The sequence below is a fragment of the Oryctolagus cuniculus genome, chromosome 7, assembly GCF_051225735.1.
Source record: "Oryctolagus cuniculus isolate XC-2025 breed Fujian yellow rabbit chromosome 7, ASM5122573v1, whole genome shotgun sequence".
In the NCBI taxonomy this organism is placed as follows: Eukaryota; Metazoa; Chordata; class Mammalia; order Lagomorpha; family Leporidae; genus Oryctolagus; species Oryctolagus cuniculus.
This window is the reverse complement of record NC_142873.1, coordinates 162,019,259-162,032,883: the sequence shown is the minus strand read 5'-3', so window position 1 is coordinate 162,032,883 and position 13,625 is coordinate 162,019,259. Positions and strand designations below refer to the sequence as shown.

The 13,625-nt window shown below is 64.4% G+C and overlaps 1 protein-coding gene across 2 annotated transcripts in view; it reads right to left on the bottom strand.

Moving 5' to 3' along the window:
* The window catches only part of ACOT7 (acyl-CoA thioesterase 7), a 93,956-nt gene continuing 80,331 nt past the window's right edge, over positions 1-13,625 (bottom strand). For both annotated transcript variants that reach the window (XM_070079374.2, XM_089301553.1), the window contains exon 9: positions 1-368. In XM_070079374.2, coding sequence (XP_069935475.1) covers positions 270-368 — 99 coding nt within the window. In that variant the 3' untranslated portion in view covers positions 1-269. The remainder of the gene's footprint in view (positions 369-13,625) is intronic.

The following is a 13,625-nucleotide window of genomic DNA, read 5'->3' as shown; positions in this document are numbered from 1 at the left end:
TGCGGACAAACAGCATCTTTATTTGTGTGCTGACCTCTCCCACCGCGAGGTGCGTGTGGCACCTGGGGCGATGCGGAGTAGCACTGACACTGGGAGGAGATAAATAAAGCTTTGGTGTAGAGACTTCCAGGAGAGAGTACAGGTTAACACTGCGACACACACGACACCGGCTCGCACGTGAACTGGGGATCTGGCCAAGGGGGCGACTTCTAAGTGACTGGAGGCTGGGCCCGTCCTGGCGGCCGCTCAGAGCCCAGCGCTGGGCAGGCCTAGGGCTGGGGCTCCGCCTGGCCCTGGCGCTTGGCCTTCACCTGAAGGTACCGTCCTTTGCCTTCCTCAAAGCGCCTCTTCTCGTCCTCGGTCTCGGGCTGTGGACCACACAGAAAACAGGCAGGTGAGAGCCGGGTCCCGCCCCTCACAGAGCCGGCAGCCCCCACCCGTGTGTCTGCATTACCCCAGGAGAGGGGGCTGAGGGCTGTGCCCTGGCTCCAATGGACTCCGGGAGTGCAGGGTACCTGGCAGGGGTCTCACGCCTCCTTCTGATAGGCCTGCCTGCTGAGCCCAGGGGGGGTTGGGGGGCAGAGGGCACAGCGGACTGGGAAGCAGGGTGCAAAGCTGGCAGCACCCTGTGGACACGCAGACTGTGCCTCTCCCAGGGGCTCCCTGGTCATGAGCTTCAGGGGAAAGTGCCCTTGAGGGCTCTCAAGGTGGCGGTGAGCGGGAAGAAAAGGCCCCTGCATTTGCTCCACCTCCAGGGACGCCAGCAGCCCCAGGTCTTTGCCGGGAGAGAAAGGGCAGACGCTGTGCTGGCAGTGACCTTGAAAGCCGCCGCCCTGTGGCAGGAGAAACGGTGCCTGCTTTGTGGAGGGAGCCCTGCCACCGCTCCCTGGCCGAGGCGTCCCGCCTGCTGCCTGCTTCCTCCCAGGGCTTGAGCTGAGTCCAGTACTGGGGAGGGCGGAGCCAGCTGATAAGTGGGACTTGGCCCAGGGTGAGTTTCACCGGGGTGGTCCTGGCTCAGCCTGTTGACCTGTGGGGAGGGTGGGTGGCCGCCCCTTTCACTCTCTGGCTAAGCTGTGTGGTCCCTTCTGGTGGCCCCATCTGTCCTGCCGCAAAGTTCTGGCTGGCACCCGCCGGGGCCGGGACTCAGGTTTATGAGCTGTGCCGAGTCCTCGGGCCGGCATTTCACTGTGGCATCGGACAGCGTCTGGGAGCCGACGACACGGGCAGTTGCCCTTCACCCGCGACGACTCCCAGCCCCAGCAGCTATTTCCAGGCCTGAGTGTTTGACACACAAATGGGCTATCGGCAAAAGCCAGGGCAGGCGGCCAGGTCACACCAAGCACGGCCTCCCCTCGGCCTTCGCCGGCGCTGGTCGCTAAGTGTGGCCAGCTGTAAGTCACCGAAACCTTGCTGGTGTGGAGCCGACAGCACATCCGGGCATTCAAGGAAGTACGGCCGTGCTCCTCGCAGTGGCTCCGGGTTCTGTTTGAAAAATCTTCCGTGCGCACATGAGAAGTGGGGCTTTTCCCAGATGCTTTATTGCAGGAGTCCCTCCTGCTGTTCTGGTTTGATCTCTGGGTGACTTTTTTTAAAAAATGAAATTTGAGGCTACACAGTTTGACTGGAAGCAAGCCAAGGGGGAAACGGTCCCAGCCGTAGCAGCGGCTGCACAGACAAGACTCCTGAGCTTCCTGGGCGCCTGCGGGCAGCCAGCAGAGTGCACTCCAGCGAGCTCCCGCGTGAGCGAGGCTGCTGGCCCACAGGCCACACTCTGCGTAGCCCCCTCCATCCCATGTCCACATGGAGGCATCTGAAGTGGCCAAGAATGCAAGGTCAAGGCCACCAGGGACCTCTTCTCCCCTGGAACTTACTTGTGTACTGGAGGGAAACCCGCAGCTCACGCCCACCACACAGCAGCCAGGGACGCGGCTTGGAAGAGGGGCAGCAGCCCCATTTTACCGAGGACCCATCTAGGGCAGAGATGGGCCTGCCAGGGCTGGTACTGCGCTTTACTGGCCTTGGAGCAGCTGTGGCAGGGTTGGGAGGAGAGTAGAGAAGGGGCCGGGGGCCGGGTTATGTGCCTCACCCGCCCCGAGTCTAAAGGCAGGGGCTTTGGCTCAGTGTTTAGGATGCCACGTGGAACACCCGTGTTCTGTGTCAGTGCTGGGTTCTAGTCCAGGCTCTGTGCCCAACCCCAGCTTCCTGCTAACGCAGACCCTGGGAGGTAGCAGGTGATGGTTCAAGTGCGCGGGTGCCTGCCACTCACGTGGGAGACCACGGCTGAGTTCTACACTTGACCTTAGTGTTCACGGCTGGGTTCTAAACTCCTAGCTGTGGCCCAGCCCAGTCACGGCTGCTACGAGCAAAATCAATCCGGAAGTGAAAACCAGCTCCCCTCTGCTAAGCCCCTCCGCCCCCAGCTGGCGGGGCGTTTGCTCCCAGGGGAAAGAAGCCAGGAGTTTCGAAAGAAAAGGAATCCTCAAATAGAAGAGGGTGAGCCTGGCCCAGGCACGGCGGCTGGGCGGGGGGACAGCTCCCTGAGCCGGCTGCCTGGCCCAGGCCTGTCTGATGGGAAGACTTTGTGTTTCTCCTGCCTGGCACGCCTGGAAACACACAGATGTGAGACGCTGGCGAGGAACCTGCTCCCTAAGTGCCTGGGTGCTCCTAGGGCTCCAAGGCGCTGGGCGGGGCCGAATGGCTTGGGGCGCTGACGCCTCGGGCTGCCCTGATGAAGGCTGCCTGGTCCCAAAGCCACCGTCCATCTGTCCATCTGCAGGTCCCTTTGGGCACTTTGGCTCCCACCCTGGCACGGCTCATTCCTGCTCCACCCTTGTCCTTGCCACTGGCTGCAATCCCACAGCAGGGGCAGAGGCCTCAGTGGGCCCAGCCTCCCTGGCCTCCATCCCCCAGTCCCAGTACGAGGAGCCGCACTCCTGTTGTTCTGGGGCCAGACACATTGGGAGCCTGAACACTAATGACCTATCGATGGACAATGCCCGCTGGACCCAGGGCTCGGCGGTCTCAAAGGTCAAGTCTCCAACTCAGCCCCTCCCCCACTGACGTGGCCAGGGACTCCCTTCCCTGGGCCCCGGCCACCACCTTGGTTTGGCTGGGTGGTATTGGTGCCCATGTGCTCCTGCTGTCGGCCTGCTCAGAGCCCTGGGGATGCGGGACTGAGCCTGGCCACCTCAGCACCTGCCACACTGCATGCCCTCCTCGTGTGGCCCAGCCGCCTCTCTGGGCCTGGCTGAATCCTGGCTGCCCCACTGACTGCGCCTGTGGCCCCACAAAGCTCCCCTGCCTTGCTCTTCTGCAGAACGGGCCAACGTCCACTCACTCACAGGGTGGCCCTCAGGCCCAGCGCCTCCCAGCCGTCCATGCCTACGTCAGTCACTGAAGACAGCAGACACTGAGCCCCAAGTCTGGGACGCCAAGTGTCACCAACAGGCAACTCCACGGAGACAGGTTCGGACCAGTGACAGCCACAGCTGGGGGGGGGCCGGGGGTTGGGGGCCAGCAGTGACTCAGGGGTGCGGCACTTCTTTCTGGGTGACGAAAATGTTTTTAAACTGTGGCAGTTGGTGCACCACTCTGCAAGTATGCTAAGGCCCTGCTCTGAAGATGAAGGGGTGGACGCTCGGCGTGTGCCTGGACCTCAGCGGAGCTCGCTCCAGTCTAGGATGGTGAAAGGCGAAAGCCCAGGGTGGCAGGACCCCGTCCCATCAATCCCAGCGCGCTAAGGCACAGCGGCGCCCAGCGGACGCTCACTGCACCGACGCCCGGCACCTCCCCACCCCGGTCAGCGGCCTGCACCCACGCAGCCGCGCAGGTGCAGGCGGCACCCCCAAGTTCCACTGTGCCGGGAGCTGAGCACCCTGACCTCGGGGAACTGCTGATACACAGAAAAGCAAGCAAACCTTCCGGTCGTCCCCTTGTCCTAGAGCCCAGCCTGCGGATGCCCGAAGCTGCACACAGCGCAGGACCCTGCACAACTACGACGCAAGAGATCAGTACGGACACCAGGGCGCCGGAACCCGGCGGCACCGGCTTTGGGTCACTGGAACACACCAGCAGGACAGAGACGGCTGCCAAGCAGCTGTTGGGCAGGCGGGGCTACGGCTACGGCATGGACGCACGGGGCACGGGCCGAGTGCTGCCGTCGGCGACGCGCATGTGGAGGTGCTGGGCACGCACAGCCACATCCAGGATGCAGCGAGATTTCCTCACAGAATCGGAACGCTACGCAACTTCAAACTCATGAACTGTTACCCCCAGGACCTTCCACATCCCATTTCCAGATGGGACAGACCACAGGTGACTGGAACCTTGGGAAGTGATGCTGTGGGGCAGGGGGCCATCGCAGGCTGCAGGAAGCGACAACCGCATGGCAAGAGGGCACAGCAGAGCAGGAGGGGGCCCGCGGGTGCAGGCGCGGTTCAGGAAGGAGGGGGCCCAGGGAGGCGGCCGAGCGGTGCGGACAGCTCCTGGGAGGGTCCAGGGCCTGCTGCCCGCGGCTACAGCAGCCGACTCACGAAGCAGGAAGGCCAGACCTCGTCACGACAGCGACCCCTGGGGCCTGCAGAGGGCAGTGGTCATCAGGGCCTCCTGGGGCTGCTAGGGGACCTCAGGCAGGTTCCTGTCACCCTGCAATCCTTCCTCATTTGTAAAGTGGGGAGCAGGTAAGGAAGGACCTCGCGGGTGGTGGCGGCCGTGAGCTGGCCAACAGCCTGCCACTGGGGGTGGGGAGCAGGGTCAGGCCAGGCCTGCTGGGCCCCTTCTGCCGTGGTCTGAGTGCTGGTGTCCCCGAAGACCTCCCAGGCTGGAACCCTGACCACCAAGGTGGGACACCTCGTGGACGGGATCAGTGCCCTCATAAAGAGGCTTAAGGAGCCCCAGGCCCTTCTGCCACGTGGGACACAGTGTAGACAGTCACCTACGAAGCAGAACGCAGCTGTGGCCAGACACTGGATATGCCGGAACCCTGTCCAGGGCTCCCCATCTCCAGGGCGGTGGGAGGTCGACTTCTGGGGTCTGTGAGCCCCCAGTCCGTCTGCAGCATCAACAGCCTACGGCGCCGTCTCAGCCCGGCTCTGGCAGCCCAGGCTGGGTGAATCTCTAGCAGGAGGAGCGCCCACCTCTGAGGCTGCAGGGCCATGGCCCCGGGTCCCCTCGATTAGCAAAGACGGGCCCTTACCTCACAGAAACACACCGAGACACCTGGAGGCCAGATACACTGCCCGAGAGCCGGTTCAAAGCATGGCCTCGTGTCAGGAACCACACAGGAATTCCACCTTCTCCTCACTTTCGTAGCTTTTTTGGTGAAAAACTACCCATGACAGCAGCTACAGACCAAGGGGACCACCACTTCCCTTCCCTGGACACAAATGACCTCAAAGCCCAAGAGGCATTATCAGCAGTGGGCAGGGTCACACAGTGGGACAGACGCCCAGCTCACCGTGCACATTGTGATAGTGGGTGGGGGACACAGAGGGGGGACAGATGCCCAGCACGCCGTGCACATTGTGATAGTGGGCAGGGGACAGACGGGGGGACAGACGGGGGGACAGATGCCCAGCACGCCGTGCACATCATGATGGTGGGCGGGGGACAGACGGGGGGACAGACGCCCAGCACGCCGTGCACATCATGATGGTGGACCGGGGACACACAAGGGGACAGATGCCCAGCTCACCGTGCACATCGTGATGGTGGGCGGGGGACAGACGGGGGGACAGATGCCCAGCACGCCGTGCACATTGTGATAGTGGGTGGGGGGCACACAAGGGGACAGACACCCAGCATGCCATGCACATCGTGATGGTGGGCGGGGGACAGACGGGGGGGCAGACGCCCAGCACGCTGTGCACATCACGGAGGCGGCTCTGGCACCATGTTAACACCACCACCTGCCCTCCTAACGCAGGGCAACACACAACGCTTTCTGGCCCATTCCCTCTGTGTGCGCTCAGCCCCGGGCACGGAGCACGGCTCTGTCCACAGGAAGCCTTCGCCTTAGAGCTGGGGCCTCTGTGGCCCTCGACCCTCACAGACCTGCTGCCGAGGCCGACCCCCAGCTCCCAACTCCCTGGTCACCAGGCAACAGAGTTCGTGAAGCTGGCTGAGCTCCCACGGCTCGTGGCCCGTGGCGGGGTTAGTGGACACGTGGCCACATCCTTCCAGGGCCTGCTGAGCCTCCTGCCATGACTGAGGACGTGAGGGCCCCGCAGGAGCGGCCGAGCTGAGACCCTTCCCACCCCTTCACCCCAGCCGGGGCTGTGCACAGGGTTAACCTGGGGTGGTGACCAGGATGGCCAGAGGAGCTTCTCTGGTCACCCAGATTTTAGGGAGAGTCGTCCCACGCCAAGCACATCAGCACGTTCCCAACAAGCCCACGAGGAAGCATCCCACGGACCGCCCCCTTGTATAAGTAGGAGGGAGAGAAGCAGAGAGGCTGGGGAACTTGCCCAAGGTGCCAGCGGGGCAGTGGCAGCGCCTGCAGGGCCTACCGGGGCCCTCACGCATGGTGGCGGGGACGGGCTGGGGCGCCCTGCCTCCCGGCCGCAGACACCACCTCTGCTGATGCTGCCCCGCCCAGGCCCTGTGGCCGGGTGCCTCTGGGGAGGGGGTGTGCTCCCGGAGAAGACCCAAGCTGTGCGCCGGACACCAGCTTCTCTTTGGCCAGGTGCCGACACACAGCTCCCGTGAGCCCTAGGTGGACGGCGAGCCCCCAGGGTGCCCTCCTGATCCCCAGCACGTGAACTGGCCGCCGCCTCGGGAAGGCAGCCCCCGTCTGTCCCCAGCCCTGCACACACGAGGAGTCCTCTGGGGGACACAGCAGGGGAGTGCAGCGAGGGGAGAAAGGTCCCAGGGCGGGCCGAGTCACGTCAGACGCCTGGTTGGGGCCACCCCAGGGCTGGGCTGGAGGAAGCGAGCAAGGTCTGAGAGCCACCCCAGGCAGGCGCTCGCGCTCGGCATCCAGCTGTGACGCCGCAGCCTCCCGGGACCTGCCTGGGCCGCCCTCTGTCGGGCCAGGGCCCCTGCCCTCCACCGCATCCCCAAACAGCCTCCGCAGCCACCAAGTGTTCCAAGTGTGCATGCCACAGGCTCTGGCCACTTCTCTCATTAGGTCAGTCAGCAGGCGACCCAGGGGCACAGGCTGAGCGCAGGAAATTCACGCTGCCCACACCGGGTCGGCGGGAAAAGCTGCGCCCAGCGCCAGGCCTCAAGGCTGCTCTGTGTCTCCAGTGCTCAGCACTCCCAGCGACCTCACCGCCATGATCAAACACATGCTGCCGACGATGGATGGGCGGGAGGTCAGCCAGGGAGCCAGGCCCAGACTGTGCAAGCGCCTGGAGGAGGGAGCCAGCCGCCGGCACATCGCTCTGCCGTCTCTGGGGACACCGGCATGGACTGAGCGCTCATGGCTCCGAGACAGAGCCACGGCGGGCCTGGGAGCCCTGTTCTGCCTCATCAGCCTCGACATCACTGTGCCCAGTTCCCCCTGCGAGCAGTGCCATCCCGACGCTGGGGTCTGCCTCCCCTGTTCCCTGGAAGGGGCCCAGCAGGGTACAAGTTTGTAAAGAAGACGACCAGGAAGCGGGGGCCCAGGCAGCCGAGGGATGGCACAGAGAGAGAGAGAGAGAGGGGCAGCGACTGCTCCACGTCGGAGCAGGGTCCCAGGCCTGCTGGCAGCAGGGCGTCTCTCCCGTGAGCGGCCGAGGAACCGCCGTATCCCTGCGGTGGGGGGAGCTGGCAGGAGACAGATGGTTGCTGGCACACGGCCGCCACCCAGGACCCAGCTGCCGCCTCCTCACAGCCGTCTCCCTCCTTTAGCAAAGTAAACAAACACAGCAGTTGCTGGCCGCGGCTGTTTTTAATGGAGGGTCGGAGGTGGTGGGGAGAAGGAGAAAGCTCCCTCGCCAGGGAGAACAAGCATTTATTTCCAGTGCCTGAGGCTGCCAGTGGGGAGGAGGGCTTGTGGCCTGGGACGCACCCACAGCAGCCCCTGCCCAGCCTCTGGGGGCTCCCCAGCACAGGCGATGGCAGTGGGGCTGCCGGCAGCTCGGCCGTGACTCTGGCTCCAGGAGCACTGCCCACCTGCCCAGGGCCAGCTTCCCTGGTGAAATGGGGACTCAATGAGGTGACCAGGCCGAGGGCTCCCCGCACTGGCTGCTGCCCGTGGAGTGCGTGCGCTTGTGCCTGTAGGGTCACCCTGCTGGCCGCTGGCTTTTCCAGGGACCTGGGAGAGGGGCCAGATGGCCCGGGGGTCATGTGGAGGCAGCAGGGTCTTTAGGGCGCCGGGCCTGCCCGCGGCGACACCAAGGCAGCAGGTCAAAGTGCACCAGCTCCCAGCAGCTCTGCGCATGCCGCGGTCCCCGGCCCCAGGGCTGCGCCTCTGCCCTCCCCCTCACAGCGCTTCCTGCCAGGCGCTGGCTTCTGGGCTTTCTTCCGCTGCAGGGGAAGCCTGCGGCTTTCGGAGCCCACTGCTGCGCACCAAATGTTTTCCATTCTGCATTTTCTGTGCTTCCAGGACACACATTTGGAACGTGGCGCACAGGACGAGCGGCTGAGCCCCACCCTCGGCAGAATCAATAGCTTGTCCTTTTTGTGATAAGTGAACGTCTGGGGCGACGAGCGTTCCCAGCGGTGGAACAGGTCTCTGCAGCCTGGGGGACTCGGGTCCTCTTAACCAGCCACGCAGCAGGGCGTCCATGCCCCAGTGGGGGATGAGAGGGGCCTCGGGACAATCATGGAGGCCACTAAGACTTGTCTGGTGACCAGGGCCACAGCACAGCCTGCTGAGGGCACTGAGTGTGCAGAAGCAGGGCCGCGGTGAGCTCACCTGGCACGGGGACCCCCAAGCCTCACAAGCCGGCGTCCTCGGCAGGGCCGGGCTGGGCACCTGGGAGGCAGAGCCCGGCCACCACCGGCTGCCCCCGGTGGCTGCACACCTGGGGTAAGCCCAGCTGAGATCTCCAGGGGCAGCGTCCGGCAGGAAGTGGGCGGAAGTCCCCAGTAATGAGATCACTGGAGAGGCAGAAACACCCTGGCCAGGGGCTCCCCTCCCCAGGGAGGCTGCCCAGACCTGAAATAATGGCCGAGAGATTCCACCGTGTGATGGCCAACAGGAGGCTGCTGGCAGAGGCAGGGGGTCAGGTTGGTCCTGGGCCGTCCCGTGCCAGGTGGGTGGACCCCGCTGTCCCCACCCGGCAACGCAATACAGGAAGTGCCGTTCGCAGAGCACTAACTCCTGCCGGGCCCTGGCCGGAGCTGCCCCCTGCAGCCTCTGCCCTGTTGGGCTCACAGCAGAGACCGGGGGCATCACAGAATGAACGAATGACGGACCAAACAAATGCAGTTCCAGGCCGAGACGCAGCCCTCCAGCTGGGGGAGGGGCTTTCCTCACCAAGGGCCCGACCCTTCCAGGAACAAATGGCACCACGCTTGTGATTATAGTAACAGCTGACTTCCCCCAGATCGTCCACAAGTAAAAAGCTGTTACAGATGCTTAACCTGGGCCAGATGTCGGCAGCAGGCGCAGATGCCGCTCTGCAGAGCGAGTCCTGGGGCAAGGCCACGGGAGGCAGGGCCCCGAGCTGCCCCGGCACTCCTGGCCACGCTGCTCTCTGGGCAGGGCGTGGTTCCCTCAGTGCCTGCGGAGCCCTGACACTTGGCCGTCCCATGTCTCCCCGAGCCGTGGAGCCCTGACACTTGGCCGTCCCATGTCTCCCCGAGCCGTGGAGCCCTGAGGCTCCCAACCCAGGACAAGGGTCCTGCCTGGGGGTCTGTCTCTCCCTCCTACATCCTGGGGGCGGGACGCGGCTCTCTTGCCTCCCTCCCTGGGCCCAGCCCACCATGACCAGGAGAGACGGCGGCTGCCGCTGCTTAGGGCCCAGGCCACTCTGCACCTCTTCCATGCAAAGGTACAAGGGCCCCTGGTTAGGTCATCACTGGCACTGCACAGAGAGACCTCAAGGAGCCAGAGCCCAGCCCATAATGGTTCAAGCTAGGAGACTAGGCTCAGGGACACAAGGGCCAGCCATGGCAAACAGCACGTCCCTGCCTGCAGCCCCCACGTCAGTGCAAAGTGACGCCTCGATTCTGAGCACTGCCCGCAGGCCACTTCTGGAAGGCTATGAGTGGCTCTTCAGCCACGCTCGGGCCTGGGCCCCGCCTCCCGCAGCCCTCGTCCACACGTGCCTTGCACATCGCAGGCCGCCTGGCTGCCGTGGGGTGGGGCAGGCAGCACCCTGTGCCCACTGTGCAGAGGCGTCCCCTGAGGCTCAAGGTAGCAAGTCCCAGGGCACACCGGGGTCTGGAGCTCACGCAGGCCTCCAGAGAGGAAACCTCAGAGCTCAAAGCGGCCAGTCCCGCACTTCACGGTGGCCACAGAGGTGAAGTCCTCTGTCCCTGCAAGCGACTCAGCGCCCTCCCGAGGTTCAGATGCAGAGGCCCGGCTCGAGCAGACGGCGTGTGCCAGGAGCCCCACGTGGGGTTCCGGGCACCTAACAGGCTCCGCTGTGCCCCTGCAGGGCTGGGACTGCAGGACGTGACCCTCTCGTGGTGGACCATGCTGGGTGGGGGCCCGAGCACCAGCAGCCCAGGACTGGCCTGCTGGGCCACTTGTGCAGTCACTGATCCACCCCACTTCGCAGTCCTGGCTGTGGGACTTGCGAGCTCAGAGCAGGAGGGCCAGGGACCCCCTCCTGATGCCCCTCGACCCCATCTCCCCAGGAATGGCAATGGCATTGGCTGGCCTCAGTGGGCCCTGGATCTTGCCAATCAGACAGCAGCACTGCCGGAGCAGCCCCCCAGCCACGCACTGGGCGCTGGGTGAACATGGCCGTGGGCACAGGCGACGGGGCGCGAGGATTTGAGGTGCTGCCCTGGGTGGAGGCACTCACAGTTGGCAAAGCAGGAAGGTGCATGGCTTACTGCACCCTTGGGGGCGCCCACTGGTCACATGGCGGGAACGAGACTAGACTTGCTCTAGAGGACCCGTCCTTGCCTTCTCAGCGGCTGTTGATGGGAGGCTCTCTGGGCCCCACTGGCGCCCGTCCAGCACAGCCCAGCGGCACGTGGCTGGGGAAGAGCCCCCCTCTCAGGCGCAGGCTGGCTCTGGGCTCAGGTCCTCCCGGTTTGGGTTTGCTGGGAGCCAAGGAAAGCACACCTGCTTTGCCAGGGCTGCCTCCACGGCCACACGTGCCATGGCCGTACAGTCGGAGCCACAGTTCTCTTGGGGAGACACTCATCTTCTGGGCGATCCAAGGACATAGGTCAGCAACACACCAGCAGAGCCAAGGCCTGGGCCAGAACGCCCTCCCTCCGTGCCACCCATTGCGTCCACTCCCACACTCGCCTGTCTCCCTGGGCCCTCGGGAGAACCCGAGCCAGTGCTGCGTACACACACGGGCCAGGAGTGTGCTCCGGCTTCAGCACAGTCTGGTTCTTGCCCTCCTGAAGACAGAAAAGGCTTCCCACATCCTCCTGGGAGAAACTCAGCCATGGGAGGCCCTGGGCCATTCTGGTGCCCCGTCCCCAGGGGGTCACGGGTCCAGAACCATGGCAGCTGCTGTCCCTCCCTACATGTCTTGGGAAGACCTGGTCAGCAGTCTGGGGTTCATCCCCCTGCCCCCAGAGGGCACTGCCACAAGGAGAAGGGGCGCTAGGCATGAAGTGCAGCCAGCAGCCCGCTCCGCGCTGAGCCTGCCACGGCCGCCCTCCCAGCACCAAACGTTCACCAAGAAGCAGCTCCAAACAGAAAAGCTGCCTTCCCAGCCAGCGGCCCTGGGGAGGGAGCTAAAAATAGACAGGAGGCGACGGGGAGGGGAGGCAGCTGGGAGCAGGAGGAGGGCACGGTGCGCGCACGCATGTACACCGCTTGCAGCACACGTGTGCTGAGGCCCAGGGCACGTGCTCACGTCGGTGGTCCCCAGGCAGCACTGCAGGGCCGCTACAGCTGAAAATCCCTCTGGGAGTCTGCCGGGGCCTCCCTGCCGGTGGCTATTTTTATCTAACGTGGTGGGGCCGCACGATGCCTCGGTGAACAATCAAGACCATCTTTGGCGAGAGGTGACAGCCCGGCTCTACGACCACTGGCCCATGCAGGCCCCGAGCCTTGGGGTGCGGTCACTACTCCTGGATTCAAGCTGATGCCTGAAGCCCCTGCCAGCCCTCGCGCCCCTTCTCCCTACACCCCGACCCGCACCCACTGTGAAGGTTTGTGCTGACTCCAAGGCCTCCCTGGCCCCTGGACGCTCTCCACAAGACTGGACTTCCCAGGAAACGGGGGGCACACAGCAACACAGTCTTCTTCCCAGACTGCAGGCCCTTCCCAGCCCAGGGACAATGGTGGAAGGAGAACCCCTCTCTCGATTGGCAGATGCCAAACAGCAGCTGCCAGCTTCCTGGGCGGGGCACCTCCCAGAACAGCCCGCCTACCTGATCACTGCCCGCCTCCTTGGCTGTCCCGGGTCTTACGCCCATCTGCGTGAGTCCCGTAGATTCCAGCCACCCACAGGCGCATGGAAGAGGAGGGCCCAGGATGTCCGAGGCTGGACCCTGGTCCTGGCCCAGCCCTGCAACAGCTGTGTGCTCCTGCCTCCCAGCTCCCCTGGACGGGCAGCCCGCTCCAGCCGTCAGCTCTGGGACGCCCCCTTCACCTTGACAGTCCTGTCCCTCGAGATGGCTCCTTCCTCCCCCCAACCCCAGGTTCTGCTGGGGCCTTCGTCTGGAAGGAACTTGGCTAAACTTGCAGCCTTAGGATGGGTGCTGTGGCACGGGGGGTCAAGCTGCCGCTGGGGAGACCTGCATCCCACGCCTGAGTCCTGGCTACTTCACTTCCAACCCAGCTGCCTGCTAACGGGCTCCTGGGAGCAGCGGGTGCTCGGGTGGCTGCGCCCCTGCCATCCGCGTGGGAGACTCAGACAGTGCTCCTGGCTTCAACCTGGACCAACCCTGGCTGTTGAGGGCATCCAGGGAGCGAACCAGTGGATGCAAGATCCCTCTCTCCACTCCTCCCTTTGCCCCACCACACTCTGGGTCTCTCTGTCTCTCAAAAAAAAAAAAAAAAAAAAAAAGGCAAGCACTGCCAGGCACACTCCGATGCCCTTGCCTGCCTCATTCTCTCGGTCCCTGGCCCCACCTAATGTCCTCCACTTGTGCCCATTTGTCTGCCTCTCCCTCGGGGCGGGCATGAGGAGGCCCCAGGATGGAACAGGCAAGCAGCAGGCAGTTCTGGACCTGGTCAGGCTCTTACTGTCCTTGTACAGGCACTACGTCTGTCACCATCGTCAGACGAGAAACTGAGGCACACAGAATACGTGCCCAAGGTCACATGGCTGCAAGTTCAGGGGCCCTGAGAACATGGCTCCAGTCATGTGAGCCCCACGGGGGGCCACAGTCGTGTGGGCCTGTGGTCACTGCTCAGGGGACAGCAGAGCCTGGGGCTCACTCAGAGGCATCTCCTGAGCCCTGTGGGGTCTGGGACTGCAGCCCTGGGGAGGGGACAGACACTGACCTGGCTCACACGTGGGACAACGTGCGAGGATGCTGAGGGCAGACAGCGGGACAGCCGCTGTGGGCGCTGGGGAGGCTTTGTCTGAAGTGGCTCCAGGGCCACCTAC